A 23,342-nucleotide genomic window follows, 5' to 3' on the forward strand; every position below is an offset into this window, starting at 1 on the left:
AAAGATGTAGGCTTAGACTCTCTGTTTACAGAGAATGAAATAAGTATAGATATGGCAGCAATTAGGTATATGTGAATGAATTTGAAGTTGAGGGGTGGTGAGGTGGGCCAAGGAGGGTAAGTTTGGTACTGGTAAACAAATTTCCTAAAGTGGAGCATGGAGGTTTAGGGAAGCTATGGAACTAACAAGGAATTGAAATGAACTGTGAAATACATATGAAGAAACACTTGCCAAGGGTTTGGTATCCATTTCTTTTATATACTTGGTCATCAAAAGGATGACTTTATATAACAGCTTTAATTATATAACAGTTTTATGTGAAGTGTAAAGAAAAAGTAAATGCTGACAAATAATTTTGTTTATAAGACAAAATTAGTAGAGGTATTTCAAAAGCTTGAATGATGTGTAAATGATCTGTCTGACCAACACTATTTCATTTGGCATGCTGTTTCACAGTTGTCCTACATTTATTGTTTCTTTCTTTGTTTCTGTATCTAACTCATGCCATACTGTAGGTGGGAGTTAGAGCTGGGATGGTGATAATTTTGATGATGTTACATGTGTTGCCCTTGTTTATGACACTAGACATAGCAGCCTTGCAGTAAACTGCTGTGCCCCTATACTTTTTTTTGCACATCCATTATCTTTAGCAAAATTCATGTGAGGGATAAAGAACATGGAAGGTGAATGAAGGAATGAAGTATCTGCATGGCCATGAATTTAAGGGTAGCCCTGCCTATTCTGAAATCCAAAAACCTAAATATACCATACACTGTTAGTTGGCGAGTGGGGTGTGCCTGCTGAGATAGATGAGAATGGCAGTGCTTTAGTGGACATTTGTGCCGGAAGAGGGTTGGTGATAGCCAATACCCTCTTCAGGCACAAAATGATCCACAGGTATACATGGCGAGTGATGAGAAGGGTGGGTGGTGAACTGAATGAAAGGAGGGCAATGATTGATTATGTGTGTGTGGATGAATGGATGCGAAGATGTGTAATGGATACAGGAGCATATAGAGGCTAGGGGAGTGGACTTTCTGGTGGTGATCAGAATCAAGGTACAAGTAAAATGGAGAAATAGAAGAAGGGAAGGATGGGAGGAAGGAGTAGATGCAAGGAGAGTGGAAAGGTTACAAGAGGATGAGAAAAAGGCAGAATATAAGAGAGAAGTGGAGGAACGAACAGGTAAATATGAATTGAAACAGATGGGGGACGTGGAAGGTGTGTGCAAGATATTCACAGGAGAAATATGTGCAACATGTGAGGTGGTGTGTGGGGTGAAGAGATGAAAGGGGGTGCTTGGAACATTGGTGGAATGAAGAGGTGAGACAGGCTGTGGCACAAAAGAAGAAAGCACATAAAGAATGGATGAGAAATAGAGGCAGGGAAAAAGCTGAGAGGCAGAAGAAAGAGTTATATGCAGAAAGGAAGAGAGAGGTGAAAAGATTATTAAGAGAGAGTAAGAAGACAGTGGATGAGGAATTTGAGTGTAAAGTGGAGGGACTGTAACAAAATGTTCTGGAAAGAGGTAGAGTTAGACAGGGTGGCAGTGAAGTTAGCAGGGGAGTGAAAGATAAAAATGGTAGATTACTAGTGGAGAAGGGAGAAAAAGTGAGCAGATGGAGAGAACACCTTAAGGAACCGCTGAACATAGAGAATGAAAGTAATGCGAGTATAAGTGGCTGGGGAATGGCTGGGAGAAGGAGGGAGGTGAGAAGACAGGAAGAAATCAGTAGGATGGAAGTTGTGGAAGCAATGAAGAAAGTCAAAATGGGGAAAGCCCCAGGAATTGATGGAGTGTGTGGAGAAATGCTGCAGCATGGGGGAGAGATAGTAGTAGAATGGATGTGGAAGATGTGCAGATTGGCCTGGGAGGAAGGTAGAGTCCCAGAGGATTGGAAGTCAGGTATAATTATTCCCCTGTACAAATGGAAAGGGGAAAAAGAAGTGTGTGGTAATCATAGGGGCTTTTGTCTTCACAGTGTAACAGGAAAAGTATATGGTAGGATACTTATTAACAAGTTAGGGAAATAACAGAGGCATTAGTTGGAGAAGAAGAGGGAGGCTTTAGAAAGGGAAGAGGTTGTGTAAATCAGATATTCATTCTTAGATCTTTAGTGGAAAAGTTTCTAGAGAAGGGAAAGAAGTTGTATGCAGCCTTCATGGATTTGGAGAAAGCATATGACAGGGTGGATAGACAAGGATTGTGGAAAGTATTAAGAATATATGGAGTAGTTGAGAAGTTGTTGAATGCTGTGAAGAGTACGTATAAGGGTGCTAAGGCTGCAGTGTGTGTGGATAGTGAACTGAGTGAATATTTCTATTTGAAGGTTGGGCTGAAACAGGGATGTGTCATGTCTCCATGGTTGTTCAATCTGTACAGGGATGGGGTTATAAAAGAGATACAAGGTAGGGTAGTGGATGTTGAAGTGGCCCTAGTGAGAGAGGGCAGTGTTTGGAAACTCCCTGTCCTGTTGTCTGCAGATGATACTGTGTTTTTAAGTGAAGACAAAGGGGAGCTGCAAGGCTTGGTGAACAAGTTTGGGAAAGCGTGTAAGAAATGAAATCTAAAGGTGAGTTTAGGGAAGAGTAAAGTTATGGTCTTCGAGAGAAGTGAAGTCAGTGAATGTACAGTGAAATTGGGTGATGAGGAAATGGAAAATGTGAGTACGTTTAAGAACTTGGGCAGTGTGATGAGTAAGGATGGAAGTTTGGAGAGAGAAGTGCTTGAAAGGGTAAAACAAAGAAAAAAGTTTGCTGGTTCCTTGAAAGCAGTGATAAGTAACAGGGAAGTGAGCATGGAAGTGAAAAAGTTACTACATGACAGTATTGTGATACCAACTCTAAAATATGGATGTGAAGCTTGGATGTTGTTGGAGGGACACAAGTCAAGAGTGAGAGCAGTGGAAATGAGTTATCTGAGAGGAGCCTGTGGAATCACATGGAGAAACAGACTGACAAATGAAGATGTAAAGGAGCATTGTGGTGTGGATGTGATAGGAAGCATTAGGAGAAACACAATAAGGTGATTTGGCCATGTGGAGAGGATGGAGAGTGAGAGACTGATGAGCAGAGTGTATGTGAGTGAGGTGGAGGGGGAAAGAGGGAGGGGGGAAGCCAAGGATGAGATGGAGGGATGGAGTGGAGAGGTATATGAGAGAGGGGGGCGTGAGTTGGGAGCAGGGCAGTGAAATGGCGGGGGACAGGGCAACGTGGAGGCAATCTGTTTGTGGCTACCATGTATGGGATTAAGGCGTCTGGCAATAGACAGATAGACTATTAGCAGGACTCACTCTTGCTTGATATACGGCCATGGGGACTCAGTCATGATCAGAACAAAGTGGCCAGGAGGAAGCAAAGCCCGGGCACGGAGTAAGGAGGCTGCTTGGAGGAAGAGAGTGGTGTGTCCTGAATCCAACAGCAGTACCACCACTCGCCCTTGCCCACCAACACCAGCCAGACGGCCCCACACGTCTATCATGTGCTCTACTGAGTTTACCTGAGGGTGGATGACAGCTATTATACTTACTGGATTCTTGTGTTTATTTATACCTGGTGATGGAGGAAGACAGACAGATATAGATGTAGATGTTGAAATAGATACAGACAGATACATATAGATATAGACATTCATATATATATATATATATATATATATATATATATATATATATATATATATATATATATATATACAGTATATCCTGTATATATATATATATATACAGTATATCCTGTATATATATATATATACTGTATATATATATATATATATATATATATATATATATATATATATATATATATATATATATATATATATATATCCCATTGGAGCCCAGTATCCTCAATATAGGATGGAACTGGGAATTTTCAAAAGTTAAAATGGTAGGGAACCCCTGGGTAGGGACCTATGAGCTTTGCGACTATGAGCTGATAGGCGGAGGACAGTACGCTTAATACCCTGCCAGCACAGTCCCTAGCCCAGGAACTCTGGCAGCCAATGGGATAGACAAAGAGAGAGACAGAGACAGAGACAGAGACAGAGACAGACAGACAGAAATACTGTAAATGTATTCCCTGTGTTGTAAAAGGCAAGCATAAGGTCATGAAATGAGAGGATTTATAACTTGTAATCTGCAAAAGGTTATGGTGACCTTAGCCCACCAACCAATACTTAAAGTATAGGAAAGGGAGATAGACTTTTATTATCAATGATTTATGTCTCACAAGGGATCAAAGAGATTTGTTCTCGATCTCTGTAACCCATGTGACTGGATGATGAAAGGAAAAATGAGGCATCCAAATACAGTATGGTAACACTCCTGATCCTCCTCACACAGTAAAAGTAAAACCACAGAACAATTCTGACAGTGTATAAACAGACTTTTTCAGTGGCCATCAAACGAAAGAGAACACCAAAGAATTATATCTTACTGCCTGAGGGCAACCAAAGGGGATAGGTATATTGCATTTCAGTTTTATCTTTTAAAATGAAACATCTGACTTCTCAGCTTTTGCTGAGTTACTGTATGTGACTACTTTATGGGAAGCATTACTACTGCATAGTACTGCAAACTGATCAATCTAAGCACACCTCTTACCTTCATTGGGACAGGTTCAGAAACAACAGCTTTGATGCCATGTGTGTGTGCTTCCCTCATTAGGTGCTTATGTACATCACCTTGTAAACCTCCATCAGAGTACACCACACTGTAAGCCTCCCAGCGGTAGTACTCCAGCACTGAAACAATTGCTCGGCCCTGCCATTGATGGGTACAGGAAGCGAGGTAGAAAAGCATATATTTACAACAATACACATAATATTCTGCAAGGCTTTATATAAATAAAAAATGCACTTCATTATTTGTTTCTTTGCTCATACATACTGTTGCACATTACAGACTGCATTCAATTCATAACATTACTGATAGCATATGAAACCTAGCTTCTGAGGAACATTTAGGTATCATGTTACACTTGGGATGGAGTTGAGGGCAGTTAGAAGGGGTTCTATGGTCAAAATGGGGACTCTGGGCTGGAGGCTTGGAACATATCCCTTTTAACATGTAAACACATGCTTTCCATATCATGATTTTCCATTATACAATGTGCAGTTGGGAGTGAGCCGTCACACCGTAGGGACATTCACTGAACAATACTTACAGTCACATCATTTGCTGGGGCCAAGCGCAGGAGGGCAGGGAAGCGGCGGGTATTGCCATAAACAGTGTCACTTGCAGCAGTGGCAGCCACAGTAGCAATACCGTATGGCTGCGTTACATCAATTACCTGCCGTGCTACCTCATCACTTCCATCTGACACAATCACGCCAACCACACTGGCTGGAGATGGTATCTGGAGTAGAGGAAGGAAAATATTGTAACCTCTTATACACAGTAGGGTACAATGTACTATATGGTGCAGCACATTTCATACCACCATATAAAAATTATATTAACCCCTTCAATCTGATGATGAATTTCTCAGTTAAATTTTGCTACTACCAGACTGGTTATTCATATAAGGAGAGCCATCAAGTAGTAAGAAGGTTACCAAAGGTTGCAATTAACTTCTCCACTTCAAAAAATCTCACCTACACTGAATGACATAATCTGGAAAAGAAAGAAAGAAAGAAAAAAGTAATCTGACTAAAGACAGTAAGAATATAACTGTGTTCTTTAACCATGCACCAACAGATGGCATCACAAATTCATCTTCATTACTCAGTGCCATTTGACCCTATACAGTACTATGACCAGACACCTTGTTTGTAAACCTGCACCCTCTCAGACACCATCTGAGATTCATGGAAGATCAGCATGAAATTTATGAATAAATATGAACAGCCAGTAGTGTCTGTCAAAGATTATCAATTTAGCAATAGAAAAGTAATTATCCTAGCCAAGATCCACCCCTTCTATAACATGACAACAGTAAGCTTAATGATGTAATCATCAACAGTATTTTCTCATTTTACTGTACACAAATTTTTCTTTAGTTATATTACAAAAATAATCACTGTTTCAAAACTGAATGTTGCAACATCTCATTAGTTTCATATCTGTACATGATGTATTTCTTTCCTCTGTTGCACTTGACTACCATACTTTCCCTTTTCTGGGACCGTTCTCTTGTGAATACAGAAAGAGCAAGACGAACCTTATTGCTGTGTACTGATATAATGGATTAGCCCATTGTCCTTACACAGTTTTTATATGCCTGGTGGTCTAGTGAGCTTAGGCACCCCAAATAGATGTGGTCCATGAGGGTCTACTTTCCAGGGGTGTTGGGGTTCACTGCTCATGTACTGCAGCCATGGGGTGAGCAGCTGGTGCCTCACACCATTAATATCTGGACTAAGTAGGCTGGTCCAAGGCCTCTATGCTCATGATTGAGCAATTCTAGATAGTATGATAGATGAATGGCCTGATGTGATTTTTTTTTTTTTTTTTTTTTTTTCTGTGAGGTGGACCCAGGATATCAAATGTATGGATGGTGGGTCAATTACAGTAAGTTCTTAATATATGTTGCTACTGTATGTCCTTTTATGCAATCACTGCCACTGTAAAGTGCAGAAAGATTGCTTGCTAAAATTTCATTGCTACCAGATAAATTGATTTACCATTTTTCCCCAGTTTTATAGAAAAGTGATTTTTTTGCATACATGCCTGACAGGAAGAGAAATTACTGGAATGTGTGGTCCGTGTTACTGTGCACTCTGTCAATAGTTCTGTGGCTTTTATGCTTTTTTTTTCCTATTTCTAGATCCTCTCCACTTCATTCCCTTAATGGAAACAGGGTTAGGATAATTATGATTTATGTTGAGGTCAATGACCACCTTCACAATTTGTATGATCACTGCTCTTTATCTTCAAACTGTGTAAGCGTACAAGAGCATGAATAACCTTTTCTAAGTTTACCCTCATCTTTAACCGAGCATATACTCATGAAATCATGAAAGAACTTTCTCTAGATACCATTCATCCTTATATATCAAATACATTGCATAAAACTCATGATGAAATCCTAGCCTGTTACCTTTTTCTTCAGTCTGTCTGGAATGCGACCCGTCATTATGTTGGTCACATCACGGACAATTTTCTCTTTGCTCATGCAGCCATCAAGCACTATAGCCCCAAGAGTGAGACCAGGAAGGATTCTGGGGTCAGCATTGATGCCAGCCAGTGCCCACAATAATGCCTCCACCTCTTGGATTCCCTGTAGAAAAGACATACAGAAGCTAATGGGGATGAAGGTTAAGAGGGAAAAGTAAGACGAAAGTAGGCAAAATTGCTATTCAAGAAGTGGAAGCTACAAAACAGGGGAATATATTAATACATGTAATTAGATAATACTTGTATGTTATACAATGGATGCACCAAGTATCAAATTATCTGGCAGAAAGTATCTTATAAACCAACTTCATCTACTCTCTGTCAAAGTTCTTCTCATCCTCAGGAAACTAACTTAAACACACACAGTTATCCTGTCACAGACAGAAATCTTATGTCACTGGCAGATGTGCAGGACTAGCAGCAGCTGCAGGCTACTCTCCTATTACTTGCCTACCCTGCTGTACTGGTTATGTGACTCTTCCATATTTGCTACACACACACACACACACACACACACACACACACAAATAAATAAATAAAATGCCAGTTGAGACTGAAATGTGTCATTAATGTATAAGGCTTGGTATGAAATGATCATATCAGAGGGCTCTAAAGAGACACACTGCTGACTTTAAAATATGGTTCGATTACTTGTATTACTCTGATTTTCACCTTCTTTACAAAGCACTTCATTTGAGTATCATGTTCAGAACCAATTATGTGTATGTCATGCAAGCCCACTGTATTTAGAATGCCACAGTAAATTCGTAAAGATGATCAACTCGAGGGCAATTAACTACAGCAAAATGTGAAACAATTCTATGAAGCACTACATAATGGTACTTGGGGATATCATCTTTAGTTGTGCAATATAGTACAACATTCTCAAACTAATCTATAAAAAACTGAGAACAGCACAAGGTGTTACAGCAACTGCTCAATAAATAAGGAAAATACTGTACTTAATGTCTGCAACCCAAGAACATTTGTTGATTAATTTCCGCTACATTCAAATGCTTTTATTCACTTTTAGTATTTTTCATACTAAAGGAGTCCAATAAAACTTTCATTAAAACCTTGAATATGTGAGACCTATCATAAGCTGAATAAAATTGTTAGGAAGAAGGGATAAACAAAGAAACGTCTATCTATTGCCAGACGCCACAATCCCGTAAGGGGTGGCCATTTGACTTTGAGTTATTTGTTTTATGGGGAGGGGCACTAATCCTCCACCGACCACTTGTTGACACGTAGGGAGAACGTATGGTTTCTTGGCTTACAGGAAACCATTTGGCTTGTCACTCAATGTAAAGCCACCTGTAAAGGAAAGAAAAGCAATAAGAAGTGACAGGAAAGATGCCAATGAATTTAAGGAATTAATCCTGGCTGTTTACTAACCTTGTCCCCATTTAGATCACCACATTCAAGGGGCCGACTACCTTTATCGTGCACGTTTAAGGTAGCCATGATGTACAGATTATCGGGGGAGTCTAGGAAGGCATAGTCAGTCTCCCTGTGCTGACAGGTGGAGCAGGAACTGAAGCATGTGGAAGGCAGCTGGTCCATCCGTACCATAGTTCCATTGTGCAGCTGTACCATGGCATTCCCCAGTGTAAGTCCTGTGTTGGCTACATATCGCCCCACCTGTTGAGAAAGAAAGAGACAAATTGTCTTCAATGACTGGAATACTGTACAGTGGAATATACTGTCCATATACCAACAAACACACACACATGCATGCACGCCTTTAGCCATGTCATCAATTTGAAAGGAAGTGCATTAATACAGTGCCTTTTCTGACCATGGACTGTACCCTCATGCCACCAAGACTCTAATGGATAGACAGATATTCTCACAAACACTACTTCTGTTCCTCACATACCTTCTCATAGCGGTATTTCAACTGGTCTTGGGGCAACTCCCTTGGATGTGGTGGTGCAAGACTGAGAACTTCTAATGGGGCATTACCATGGAAATTCTCAGTAAACTGGAAGTACTCCGAAGGTTGGTCCACACGTGAGACTTCTGTGTTGCGCAGAAATTCATTAAGCACAGTTCTCTGCCGCCATCTGAGGGATGTTGGAAGGCATTAATGATGGGAAATGTAAATGGTATTGCAGGAATGTAACTTTTATATCAACAAGAAAATCTCGGTGATTGGAAACAAACAAGCTGAATATAGGTGTGTCTAGCATTGGAGAGGGACTGAAAGACTGGACAGGAACTGCAAATGAAAAGTTTTGGCAAAGTGGATGAGTAAAAGAATGAAAACTGGCTGGAAGAATGGATGATTAAGAAAGGGAATTGAACTGTAAGTATAGAAGGTGGTAAGGATGGAAAACAATGAGATAATCTGATGCACATAAGGATGAAATGGAAGGATGGATAACAGTCAAGGGATGTAAAGTGCATTAATGAATAGATGGATGAAGAAGAACTAATGCTATTAGTAGGGTAACCACAGTCTGTTTGGCTGAACAGAAAAGTTGTACAACTGGTAAGTATTATGACAAAATCTATATAAAGAAGAAGTAGAATGATGGAAAGGAAGAGGAATAAATTAAAGGAAGAAGAGTGAATAAAAGAAAGGGGATAGAAAGGGATTGGAAAACAGAAAGGGAGAAATGGACGGAGAATGTTACTCATCTGCAGCTGTAAATACTGTATATGATAAAACAATTTTAAAAGCTGTCTGTTATAACAATTTTCACTCAAAACTAAATAAATATGAGGCAGGTAACAAACATGCAGAATAGTACTGTCCTTGAAATGGAACTGTATTTGAAATGGTGCTTCAAGCATGAACTATAATTCATGATAAGTTTAACCCTTTCAGTTCACTGACATACAGTGCTGTGCTCTATATTCCTGCTTGCTATCCTGCCTCCTTATGATATTACTGACCACAGGGTAGACTTTTTGACATGGAGGAACTGAATGTAGTCATCATTATCCCCTTCATTACTAACCATTCTTCCAAAGTTGAATAAAACAGTCTGAATGATGCAAAAACACATACAGTACATCCTCAGGCTGAAGAGATTAAGAAGTAACCTTGGCAAACATCATCCTGAACATTTTTTCCAGTTAAGAATGGGGTTTGTGGTAGGTGGTGGCAACCATCATCCACTCACTTGATGTAGTGCTACCTACTTCTTCCTTAGCCTTTATCATTCTTTTTCTGTGTCTGTCCTCCTCTCTTCCTATTTCTCCCATCTTTCCTGTCACTTCTTATTGTTTTTCTTTCCTTTACAGGTGGCTTTACATTGAGTGACAAGCCTAATGGTTTCCTGTAAGCCAAGAAACCATTTACAACGCTGGGTGGTAACCATATAACCAACCCATACGTGCTCCCTACGTGCCAACAAGTGGGTTGGTGGAGGGTTAGTGCCCCTCCCCGTAAAACAAATAACTCAAAGTCTAATGGCCACCCCTTGTGGGATTATGGCATCTGACAATAGATAGATAGAAGAATGGGGTGACATACAATCTAAAAAAACAAGGGGAGAGAGAAAGAAACATAAACACAAGTACATAAATGAAAGAACAGGACAAGATCTCAGCCAGACAGTGTTATGATACGCACTTAGGCAAGCCTGGACACAATGCTCCATCAAACTGGGGACAGAGATGGTCAAGGAGCTGTGTCAGGGCAGCCCCAAAGGAGAAGACAGCCTGGATAACTCGTGGTGTGGATGGTGCAGAGGTGTAGGGAACCACTGGAGGAAGGGCAGAAGTTGGGGGACACTCTGATCCAACACAACCAAATTCCTGCCAAGGTGGAGTGCTTGAGATTAGTGGTATGAGAGATTTTCTTATCCCAAACTTCTGAAATATGGAAAACTCTGTGAGAGTTCCTTTGACATCTAAGCTCTTTTCTATGAATCAATATCGCCATGGTGTAAATACCCATAGAACTGTATATCTGGGGAAGGATACCATTCTACTGTGGCACCAATATATTTAGGAGGCTCTGTTGACTGATTATGCAAATGTTCCTCAACTTCCTTCATATCCTCTGACATTATAATTAGAAGGAATCCACTGAAAAAAGAGAATGAGTTTTTAAGCACTATTATCCAGCAAAACTGCATTACTCTATGTCTTCTACGTAACTCTACAACAAGCTCTACAAACCTGCCGCCAGTATTTGGTGAACCAAGGGTTGCGGGTATTAGTCTCTGGCTGAAGTAGACGATAGTGGGCAGTGAAGTCACCAACATCTTTCTGGCCATCCCTTAACACCAGTGCTCCCCCCACACCAGTTGCCCACACTCCCAGCTGTGACCAGCAGAGATTGAGAGGAAATTGTGAGTTTACTTTGTTCTTCCTAATTTGAAGCATCCACAGATGAGAACAAAAGGACTGAACCACCAGAGTCTGTCACTCCTGTTTTCTAATAAACCAATGCACTCCTAAATTTATTGTATACCGTAAGAACTGTATCAGCAACACTGCCATTCGTCTCATGACTATGCAATGCATGTAATGTCAGGCACAAAAGTTTGCCTAATATTTCATTTCTTCTGCTTCTCACATTCCTCTCCTGACCAGGATTCCTAAACTGAGAGAGGCTTGGTATAACTCTGCCCATACATGATTGTCATTATGATGTACTTAGTGGAATGTGATAGACATGCCCTCAGGGTGAAGTAGATGTGATGAAAAGAAATCAAACTTTTGCTCTTAACTTTACTCTCATACCTTGTCTTTGTGATGGCCCCAGGAAGTGGATGCCACGAAAACCAATTGGTGGCGAAGGAGGCGATGCGAGTTCACAGCTCGAGTTACTGCTTTCAACAATGAGGTGGTGGCAGCCTGTGGCAGGAAGAGAACCGTGGCACGTGACCCCTCTGTCATCGACTTCTCAGTTAACTGTGATACCAGCTGCAGGGGAGACAGAAGGAATACCATCAAATAAAACTGTATACAGTAGTAAGTTTTCATCACTAATAAACTTTTTCTGTTGTACCACTTGTCATTAAATGCTTTAGGCTGGGTATGTATTTTGTGTTTTAATCTCTTAATATCCAGACAGCTTTACTAACATCAGGATGGGCTTTTGAGGTGAAAGGGTTATAAAAAGGCTTAATTAACCTCTCCAGTACCAGTACTTTTATAAGCTAAATAAAACTATTTGGTAGTAACAAGAATAAAATGTAAAAAAATGTCCTCTGATCCAAGGGGTTAAATTAACAATATATTACAAAAAAACTGGTTATTGAAGTTCCAGTGATACTTACACAGCTGTTTTATACATTTCCCCAAGTTAACAGCTCGAACTACTGTATACAGAAAAAGTTTTGACAGATAATGGAACACAGCCCTTTGAGCTGCTGTCTGTACTTGAGCTGCTACAAAACTAAACAATACTTTATTGTTTCAGTGGGACATTAGTTACTGTAAATGCCTGGGAAACTGACTTGTCTTGAGTGGTCATTTTTCTGAATTAGTGATATGTAGTCTCTTTAAACTCAGATATCAAGCTGTCTTAAAAACTGCAGGCTGTGACAGATATATTAAATCAATGTAGAGTTTAACTTAATCAAAAATACAGTACTGACAACCTATCTTCCAATACAGCTACAACTGCATCTCGGATGACTCCTACTAAATAAAAGAAACCCCAACCAGGCACTGTACAGTCAATTCCTAAAAAAAAAAATAATAATAATAATAATAATAATAATAAAGTATGAGGTCTGTCCAAAAAGAAACAAACCTATTAAAAAAGCACACCAACTAGCTGGCATAGTATGACTGTGATGGGAGTGTTATACAGTGGTGATTTTGAGCTTTAGTCTAACAAAAGCAGCACCATGCCACATCACTCAGTCATCAAGGTACATGCTTTGAGTGAACATTTGTTTAGCGCACTTGGCAGATTGTCTTGTATCTCTTCTATCATCTGAAATCAGTAACCTTTTAGGGAGCATTTCAACTTTGGGAACAAAAAAAGTCTACAAGGGCCAAATCCAGAGAGTAGGATGGCTGGAGGATGACAGTCGTAACAAAAAAAGTCTGCAGGGGCCAAATCCAGAGAGTAGGATGGCTGGGGGATGACATTTGTCTAGTGCTTCACCAAAAAGTTGTGGAGAAGGAGTTACGAGTGGGTAGGTGCATTGTCGTGGTGCAGCATCCAGTTTTTTTGGGGGTCTACTCCTCAGGACTCTTCCTTCACACTGTCTCCCTCAAAGGCTTCAGGACATCTAAGTAAAACTCCTAACTGACTGTCTGACCATGTGGAACAAACTCATTATGAACAATGCCCTTGCAATAAAAAAAGATGATCAACATCATCTTCATATCTGAACGACTCTGATGTGCTTTTTTTGGTTGTGGTGACAATGTTCCAACCCAAAGCGACAACTAACGTTTTGTTTTGACTTCACAGCTGTACACCCAAGTTTCATCATCTGTTATGATACTCCCAATCTGACACAGAATTTCACACAAACACATTACTCTTCAAGATCCTTCATTGTCCAGCTTTCAACAAATTGCCAAGTGCACTAAACACAAGTACACAAGTGCATGTACCTCGATGACTTTGTGATGTGGCTTGATGCAGTTAGTGTTGGACCAAAGTAACCACTACACAGCATTCCCGTTATGATCATGCTACGCTGACTAGTTGGTGCATTATTTAAAAAGCTCAGTTTCTTTTTCGCACAGACCTCATACATCCCTCTGCAACCCCAAGAAAAGGGTAGATGACATTCTTGATAACACCTACAGTGGCACTTTATATGTCGAGTAAACTCAACTCTATGTGATATATTGCAGTTCTGAGAGACCAAAATTACTTCAGGTTCTTACTACCGTACATTAATCCTTTTTGCTAACTACATTCTCTGGCTATTCAGATTTGTATGTCTCAGTTTACTTTTTCACATACATATATACCAAGTGTGATAAAAGCAGATGCTGGCTGCACATACAAACTGATGTCTGTTTATATTCAGTCTGGGGGCTAACTAAAAAACCTAAGTGAAATGTGAAACATGCATAATTTTTTAAAAGCCATATGAAATATCTGTGGGAAATATGTCAAAAAAGGCCACCTATGAGGATACTGTTTCTAAGCCATACTGGACCTGCAGTTTATCCACGGGATGCAAGAGCACACAAAGCCATCATTAAGCCTTACCTCATATTTCATACCATTACTACTAACAACCAATTACGACTGATATAAAACTTGGCAAAATTAATCATAGTCTAAAGGCAGAACTCAGCCTAGGCCTTACACGATCTCAGTTCTCCATATAACCACCCAGCCATGAAGATTATTTCACTTCACTTCACTTGACTTAACTAAGTTGACTTTTATGTCACTAATTTCAAAATCTTGGAGGAAAGTCTTATGCTGATGCTCATAATACCGGAAAGTCACTAGGGTTAAAGTCTACCCTCTTACTTTCTAAATGTACCTTTGGTTACAAAGCATGAACCCACACATACACAAAACCTGGGGAAAAATGTAACACCTCTATCATAAATCTGGGGAAAAAATGTAACATCTCTATCAATCAGTTCCAAAAACAAACATTCTGAGCTATCTTATAATCTACACAAAGCTGCTCCAGTCCATCACCTCATCAGCCAGTGTCTCAGTAGCTGCAGGGTCAGGAAGTGGTGGGTGTGGCATCTTGAGGTCGAGAGCTAGACACACCCGGGAAGCTTGGGCCACTGTGCGAAAACTCTCTGCTCCTGCCACACTCTCAGCATCTCCTGGTGCCCACACCAGTGACACGTAGTCCCAACCCATGAAACGTAGGATCTAGAAGTAAAAATTAGAGCATGATAAAGACTGGATGTGGATGGTAACTCTGGTACAGCAGTCTCAGTTCTCTCAAAGTTCTGTCAAGTACTTCAACATTAGTCACTCTCTAAATTTGCACACTTAACAAGCTATAGCAACTGCTCATTTAATGCTGTAATTAGGCCTGTCCCTGATATCACAATGCTAAGGAATAAAGTTTTTTTTTTTTTGCTTTTCATTAGTACTGTGTAGGGATGCTGCTTTCAAAGAAAAAGATTTTGAAAGACAATAAAATTCCTTGATGTTACATACATATATTCATTCTCCTCATTACCAGAAATATTATAGGCATTACTGTACCAGTATGCTATCTGGATATAATGGGTGTGACATTTTAGTCACTGCTGTTCTGTACTCTCATTTGCCTAATGTGACAAGTAGTTACAGCTATGAGAACTTGAATAGCCACACCATGCAGTTGTTTCATCAATTCATGCTTTATTTTTCTTTTTTTAATTAAGACAGAAGATTTTCACCCATCCATCATCCAAATCCTATACTGCCCAGTCAAGAGTGTATGAGCATAATGTTTGGCTACTCATGATATACTCAGCATGTACTGATGTGAGATCTCAGTGTGTGCTGTACTGTACAGATTTACTGTGCGGCCAAGTGGAGTCCACATTAACAACATTAAATGTATTCCCTACTCCAGGTACTTTGGCTTGTGTCAGACTGACTAGGATATCCATTTTATTTAGGACAGAACTTGATGCTAAAGAGGAACAACAGTACATGAATACTTCCTTCACATCTAATTTTAAGTCCAATACAGTATAATTACAGGTAAATTACGAGGTATTGAGTACATATTGCCACACAGTTATCACTCTCATAACCATGCTAGTAGGTGTATAAGTGATGTATTATAGCATGGTATTAGTTTAAATGCTCTCCCGGGTGTCATACATAAAATCCTGCAACTTTCTCTTTCATGTTTTCTATGCTAAGATCAACGACAGTCAGGAGAGACACCTTACCTGCACCATTGCCTCAGCTTCGGTGTTGACTGGGGCACTCATCTGCAGGGCGAAGGGTGAATAATGTGCAAGGGAGGGGCCCGTGTTGATGGAGGTCAGGTTAAGGGATGCCAACACCTCCCCTGTGACCCTGGCTGTTTCTGGGTCAAGTGAGGTCACTAGGGCTTGAACGTCACCAATGTTTATATTGACCCCAGGCAATGCACTCTTGGCTAAGCTTGTCACTTGGTTCATTGTGCGAATCTAGCCATGTACAAAGATTATGAGTGTTTGTTACCACTGGAATATTTATAAGATCAAATAAGCTTAGATACAGTAATCTTCCTCTATCTGAATCTATGAAAAACAAGAAATTCACCAAAAAAACTGCATGAGCATTGACATGTACAGTAAACAGACTTTACTAATCTTCCACATGACTCACTAGTGTGTCATAAAAGCACTCCCACTAATACCATTACAGCTGTCCTGAATGAAAGTTATATCATATATTCAATATATGACAGATGGTGGGTATTAGTGCCAAAGTGACATGTGAAGGTGATGACATGTAGAAAGACTGCTGGGCCTCAGGGAATGGGCTGTCAAGTATAAACCTAGAATCAGAGAGAGAGAGAGAGAGAAATACACACACACAAAATACTTACCCTGGAGCCACATGTGTCAAGGACAAGTGCCCCAAGTGTGGTGGCAGGAAGTAGGTGGGAGTGGGCATTTACTTGGTCCACTGCCCACAGGAATGCTTCTGCCTCTTGCAGTGCCTCTCCATTGATGCCCTCACTGCAATCCAATCCTGAAAGAAGAAGAAACCAGAGTCCCACTTACTATAAAATACTGCTTGAATGAGGAGAACTAGAGTCCCGTTTACAAGTAAATATTGTTTCTCTGTAAGGCTACTGATAGGAAAAATACTCACAAGGTAATCTTAACCCTCAGCAAAGTCTCTCTACTGTTTTCACAGCTTCCTAACAAATGCTAGTGTTCCACATCTTGTCTACAATAAAGTGTTTTTAGTGATTAGTATCATATTCTAGTGTTAAGCTCTTGTAACAACTTAGCATTCAAGATGGAGAGATGACAGTTTTAGGTCACATTATTGTTAACTGAATATTGGTGTTATATATCATAACTTACCATCTTTGGAGGGATGGTGGATAGGGAACATTCCAACCAACACTACATGGTCAGGGGATGGCAGGAGGATGTGGGCCTGAGCCTCTGTTGTTGTCTGCACATCTTCAAACTGAGGAGGAAATAAATATCTTAACATTAGCATCAATCAAAATTTATACAAGTCATTCAGCTTTTCAAGTTAACTTTATAATATTACACGTTGATATTTACAAAGTGTTTTTTTTTTTTTATACATCATACATACTTGCTTCTTTAATTATTTTCATTTGGTTTGGTCTCTTATGACTTGGAACTGGGAAGATAGAGTGCTACTGGCAACCATGTACTCCCTGTATATCAAAAAAGGTGGCAACAAGGTGTGGGAGTGGGGCAGTACACTTCTCTTTGTAATGGTATAAAGATGTAACTCCATTATTCAGCATCTGAATTGAAAGCAACCCCATATCTCATACAGATTGAGGCAGGAAGGGGGAGTGCACATGAAGCTAACTTTGCTCTACATCCATCCATCCATCATCTAATCCTACGTTGCCCCATGAGGAGCATAGGAGCCTGGGGCTAGGAAAGTTGGTCCTGGCATTTAAGATGAGAGTGATCTACATCCTCAATGATATTTATGAAAACAAAATGTTCTCAATCTCCACACCATGTGAGAATGTGGAAAAATTGGATTGGCATGATGATCTTACAAATGATTTAGGTACAATTACAAAATGAGTAGTCACAACATTTAAATTTTTTTGTATACAACTATAGCAAATGTGTGGGGAACTATAAAAGTGATATGCCTCTCTTTCTGCATCCCTCTCTTCCCAAGTTCCCTTATCCTTTCTGACCTCTCTCCAAGCAGTTTATCATCTTATGTTTCCCCTAACTCCCTTTTCCTCTACAGCAAGTCTATGCTATAAGTTGCATTTTTTTCTTTTAAGTCTACATTACAATACAGAAATAGTGCAGATGGAAGTTCAATTGTTACTTTTAATGCTGAACTGTAAGCTTCAACAACTCTTAGTCCCGGATACAGAACATTTTTTGATATTTTGGAACGTGGTCCTCGTGATGGCAGTACAGCAATGGAAAGCCACTACTAAGGATACTCATTCCTGGTGAGGGAACCAACAGCCTATCCCCTGGATGTAGGTAAAAAGACTCTGGCCAGTTTACCCTAGGAATTTACTGCTGAGAGATATTGCCAATAACTGAGCCTTATCTCGCATCCCACACCACTGGCAATCAATGTAAATAATTAAAAAGTAACATGATATACTAGTCACATTCAGGGGTGGGAACTGAACCTGATTCCTGCAAGATCTCAATCTGTGACATATCCAATGAGCAAAAAAGAGTACTCCACCAGCCTATCAGGTTACAAAGCCTCTTATTCAGCTTTTGGCTCATAAGGAGAATTTCTGGTTCTTTGCTGTTTCCAAGCCTATCTCACCTGTATCTGGGCACCTGGCAATTTGGTGCAGGTGTGACAGGAGGCATGGTGACAGGCAGTGGCAGAGGTGGCATGCCGAAGTAATGAGGTGTCAGTCACAGTCAAGGTCGCATTGTCCACAGCAAGCATCTGTAGGAAGGGAAATGGCTATAATTCATCCACCTTAACTTGGCAGAGATTTCATTCTTTTACAGCAAATCTCCCATAGCTCTGGCAGAATAAAACAGTACTATAACTTTCTTTTCTTTCCACAGCCCCTCTTCATGACTAGAACCATATTATAGTGTTAATTTATTGCAACAGCTCAATATTCAAGATGGAAAGATGGCAATTAGTTTGTAGAATTACAAGGGAGCGAGTACAGTAAAAACAAACTGCACCTACTGTGTCACAGGAAACAGTTCAGTAAATGACTGGATCTGTGTTGAAAATGTTCTACAAAAAAACATGGGGGGAAGGGGTGATAGGCAGACTTTTATGGTAGTTTACCATAAAAGGTGTCCCATAAGCTAAACAAAATTCCTTGGTGACTGTCAAAATAAAACAAAAATTATCATTAAACAAAAAAGTTAAATAACTAAGATAAATTTTTGGCTTCCTTTGCTAACAAAGCCAAACACTCATACGTAATTAAACTTTATCACAAACCCTGCAAAAGATAGGTGACAAATGCACACTACACTATAAAAATACTTCATAAAATTCATATGACACAATGCAGGGTAAATGGCTCCTGTATTCACCTGTCTAACAGCTACAGTGGTATTGCCTGGGTCAGTATCAACACCATAGAGTCCCAAGGGAGATTCAGACAGCCTACCAGCACGGTCATTGCGTTGCTTCCCACCCTTCAAGCCTGGAAGGCTGCGGCTACCTGGTCCATTGTGGCGGAACTTAAGTGGTGCCAAGTAATCAGACAGGAACTCCTCTGGCCGCATCTCCTCTAGAGCTGGACACACCCCACGTCTGTCAGTTGTGGTGAGGTTAGATCAGGCTGCTAAATATTACAAAGTACAAATCCAAACAAATTTAACAACTTGAACTGAATCAAATAACATTACTAACTCTGAGTGAAAAATATGGACCAACTGTATAAGTAAACTTGAAAACTGTTCTGTGATGGAATCCCCACCTACCAAAAATCCTTCTTTCCACTCCCCCTTATCTCTCCAAGGTGATTACGGTAATTTTTTTTTTCCCCTACAGCCCACTTTCACTCATATTCAGTTCACTCTTCAACCCTCTGCTCTCCAACTTCAGACTTCTTCAGTGGCTCTACCTAGACAGCAATTTCTTGATTAACACAACTTTACACCCGCATGGCAATTTAGTGTATATGCATTGATGGGATTATGACAACTATCAGCACAAGAGTGCATGGGAAACTAATAATGAAAATGGAGATGGATGCTGAGAAATACAATTTTTCAAATCTTAGGCATGCAGATGATGTGGTGCTGCATATCAAATGAAGATGGCACCTTTGCAGAATGGTTCATAATTCTGCAGTTAAATGTGAGCTTTATAGAAAATAACATGAGTGAAGAATAACGTACCTACATGTTCACTCCACCACAAAGCACTTCTGCTACACAACACTACATCCATACCTTCAGTTCTTTCCTCAAGGCCAAACCTTTTAAACACTGTACTGTATTTGGCAATTGCTTATTCAGTCTATAACTCTTACCTCTGCTGTTGTTCCAAGGAGGCCCATCTCAAACCATCTAATCTCTGACATTATTCCCTCACTCATTTTCTATATGTCACACCTACATGTAAGAGTTACTTGTTGCCATTGAGGTTCCAAGCTCATCTTGATGCGAACCCAGTGGATTGCAGGCTCAACATGACCTTCTTCTGCAGTCTACTTTCCTCCTTCCAGGTGATGAGGAGAGCTGATGGGTATATATACACTACAACCAGGCAACAGAGCCACCTGGTTATACTGGTGCTACCACATGAAGGCATCCCTCTCCAGCACCAAGAGTTAAAGAATACATTGTCCTTTAGTGCCTTCTTCACTTTAACAAACTAAACATTCTCTTCATCAAGACAATACTGTAGCTCTCCAAACAGGCATTCTTCTTTTTAGAAATCTCCATACCTCCACAGATGAACAATAAAGTGAGAAGTGTGAATATTGGGGGTAGGGTTGTCATGGGCAGATCAAAAAAGACTTGGGATGAGGTCATAGAATGTGATCTCAGGAATAAGGAACTGAATAGGGAGGCAGCCAGAGACTAACATGATGGGCTGCCATTAGGTGACCAGGGCTGACACATGCAAGCATGTTGGAGCCTACTGTATATAAACTAAATGAAATGAAACTAAATAAAAAGAAAGTTTCTACTTCAAACTCTTAATTATATCAATTTGTTTCCTACAAACAGTCTGTTTACTAAGAATTTTTGTTCTTCTATTCTACTGTCTGTACATCTTTCAACTCCTAGCTATTACTTCTCATTCATCACCACATACCTGTTTCTACACTTGAGCCTCCAGGCATTCTTCATGGCAGAGAAGAATGAAAACAAGCCATGAATTGAAGGGAGAGCTGAGTGTGTACGAGACAACACATCCAGATCATCGTCCCTCATACGAAATGAGCGACAGACAGGCAGAAGCCTAGGTGCTGTCTCATCAGTGGTGTTGGCAGTGGGTGTGGAGGGTGTGGTAGTGGTGGTAATGGGAGCTGGAAGGCCTTCTAAATGGCATCCTTGTTCTTGCTGAAGGTAGCTCAGTGCCCATTTGTTTTCTGTGGTTACCTGTTTATTGTGAGAGTATTACATTTAATTAAATTTCTCTTGTTGCTCACTTTTCATCCAATTTAATACTTATAACTACAGTACTGTACAGTGTACTGGATATGTAAGAAACTATGATCATGGAGGAGCTCAGCAGGAAGAGAAAATACTGCACTCAGAATAAAGGATGCCCAAATTAATCCATTCAGAAGTGGTGTCATCCTTTTGTGTCCTTTTCTAGCAGGTATAGGACACTTTCATTCAGTTCAAATAATCCTTTGCCTCTCAAAGTTGGAAAAGAAAATATTCAGAATACAGGTACACAATGATTAAAATAATCTACTCAGGAGTGATGTCACCCCTGACTGTTTTCTTCGAGCTGGTGCCAGATGACACATATGACAGTCTACAGCTATTACTTAGAAGACATGAGGGTGTGTAATTACTGTGCAAATTCTGCATAAACAAGAACAATTGAATGTATCTGTTGTAAAAAAACAGTGGTGTTCACTAGTACCAGTATGTCTTTCAACTTACAGTACTATCAACACCACTTAATTATACCAATATTTTACTTCTCAATACATCCTGTGATCCACTAAGATATCTTAAGTATCAGTGTAAGACTTTTCAGATTTCTTGAAAACTCAACCCTCATCATTGCACAAGCCTATCTGACATCCTAATCTAGCCTAATTTACTCTAAGCTAACCTTTTACTGTCTATCTGACTTATCATAACCTTGCCTAATGTAACTCAATGTAAACCTTCACTACCTACATGAGCTTATCCTAATTTAGTCTTATTTAACTCAACCAAACCATTCATTATCTACCTGACTTACTCTAATCTCCTGTAATGTAACCAAACTTTCATCAGCACTGACACTTGCCTTCAACTTGACATCCTGCAATCCACTCCAGTGCACCTCAAACTCGCCATACTCCCGTGGTGACCCAGCCAGTATATATACCCCCTTTGTGACCCGTGCCACCTCACGTACTTGGTTAATGTCCCCTTCCGGCAAGTCTGAGAGCACCCACAGAAAATCACGGGTAAGAGAACTCTCAGACTTGATGGCTGAAAGGATCTGAAGATTGGAGGAATAAGGTTAGAAGAAGAAGTGTTATAACTTGTATTCATTTTACAGATTTAGCAGTACCATACAAGTTCAGTATTGAAAATGTACCAACAAAATTGTCTACTAAAGTGTACTACAGTAAATAGTTATTAGGTTTCAATTTGTTGGTTTGGCTATAGGTACTGTATCTGCAGTCAGTTAAGAAACTGATGCACATGGTTTTCTATAATAATTGCTGCATTCCATTTCAGCCACTTTTAGTTCCACTTTACAGGTATAAGTGCAACCTTGTCCCACTTCACTGATTCAATTCTACACATCCGGGCTTTCTGACATTCTGCATTTTCCCACACTCTCTCCATTACACATTAACATTTCTGCATATATTTCATCAATGCATGTTACCTTCCAGGTATGCAAGACATGAGCTAAAAAGGGAGGGTGTACCTGATGAAGGGTGTCCCCTGCTGCCACCACCACCACACCTGCCACCCGTCCTTCGCCCAGAGCCACACGTACAAGGTTACGATACTGTAGATTCACCTACCATCAAGGAGGGAAAAGGAAAAGAATGAGTACTAGAAAAACGGTTGAGTGCAAAACAACTCAACTTTGTCCTAAATACTATACACAGCTAAGAGTATTTGCTAAAATACACGTAATTCATATTACCAGGCTCTGGGGGCATTATGACCATACTGATGTAAGGTCAAAAGGGCAAGAAATCCTGAAACTTTCACTGATTTGCTTATTACGTGCTTATCAAACTGTGGATGATGTAAGAAAATTCTACATTAAATATGTATCAAAATATTGTTTGAAAATCTAAATACTGAATGGTAAAACTAGGATTCACACACACACACACACACACACACACACAAATCTTTCTTGTCACTGCCTTCCCACCGCTGCTACACACAGGTGCAGACGGTGTGAAAGATTGTTCCAGATACTGTCAACAGCTGAACAGAAAAGTGCTGTAACTCCACTTTGCTTACAGAATTATTTTGAAA

At 40.0% G+C, this 23,342-nt stretch overlaps 1 protein-coding gene across 1 annotated transcript in view; it reads right to left on the reverse strand.

Annotated features, from left to right (window-relative positions):
* LOC145410610 (uncharacterized) overlaps positions 1–23,342 on the reverse strand; it is a 56,334-nt gene that overhangs the window by 15,940 nt on the left and 17,052 nt on the right. The window contains exons 7-24 of the mRNA XM_080280723.1: positions 22,774–22,869; positions 22,138–22,335; positions 20,980–21,266; positions 19,242–19,464; positions 18,499–18,627; positions 17,058–17,166; positions 16,571–16,716; positions 15,924–16,166; positions 14,716–14,901; positions 11,823–12,005; positions 11,256–11,399; positions 10,705–10,889; positions 9,001–9,187; positions 8,517–8,762; positions 7,042–7,221; positions 5,167–5,358; positions 4,605–4,763; positions 3,294–3,499 (exon numbers count right to left, since the gene is read on the reverse strand). Coding sequence (XP_080136849.1) covers positions 3,294–3,499; positions 4,605–4,763; positions 5,167–5,358; positions 7,042–7,221; positions 8,517–8,762; positions 9,001–9,187; positions 10,705–10,889; positions 11,256–11,399; positions 11,823–12,005; positions 14,716–14,901; positions 15,924–16,166; positions 16,571–16,716; positions 17,058–17,166; positions 18,499–18,627; positions 19,242–19,464; positions 20,980–21,266; positions 22,138–22,335; positions 22,774–22,869 — 3,299 coding nt within the window. The remainder of the gene's footprint in view (positions 1–3,293; positions 3,500–4,604; positions 4,764–5,166; positions 5,359–7,041; positions 7,222–8,516; positions 8,763–9,000; positions 9,188–10,704; positions 10,890–11,255; positions 11,400–11,822; positions 12,006–14,715; positions 14,902–15,923; positions 16,167–16,570; positions 16,717–17,057; positions 17,167–18,498; positions 18,628–19,241; positions 19,465–20,979; positions 21,267–22,137; positions 22,336–22,773; positions 22,870–23,342) is intronic.

This window comes from Coenobita brevimanus, chromosome 86, assembly GCF_032717465.1.
Source record: "Coenobita brevimanus isolate Jiangsu-jjx chromosome 86, ASM3271746v2, whole genome shotgun sequence".
NCBI lineage: Eukaryota > Metazoa > Arthropoda > Malacostraca > Decapoda > Coenobitidae > Coenobita > Coenobita brevimanus.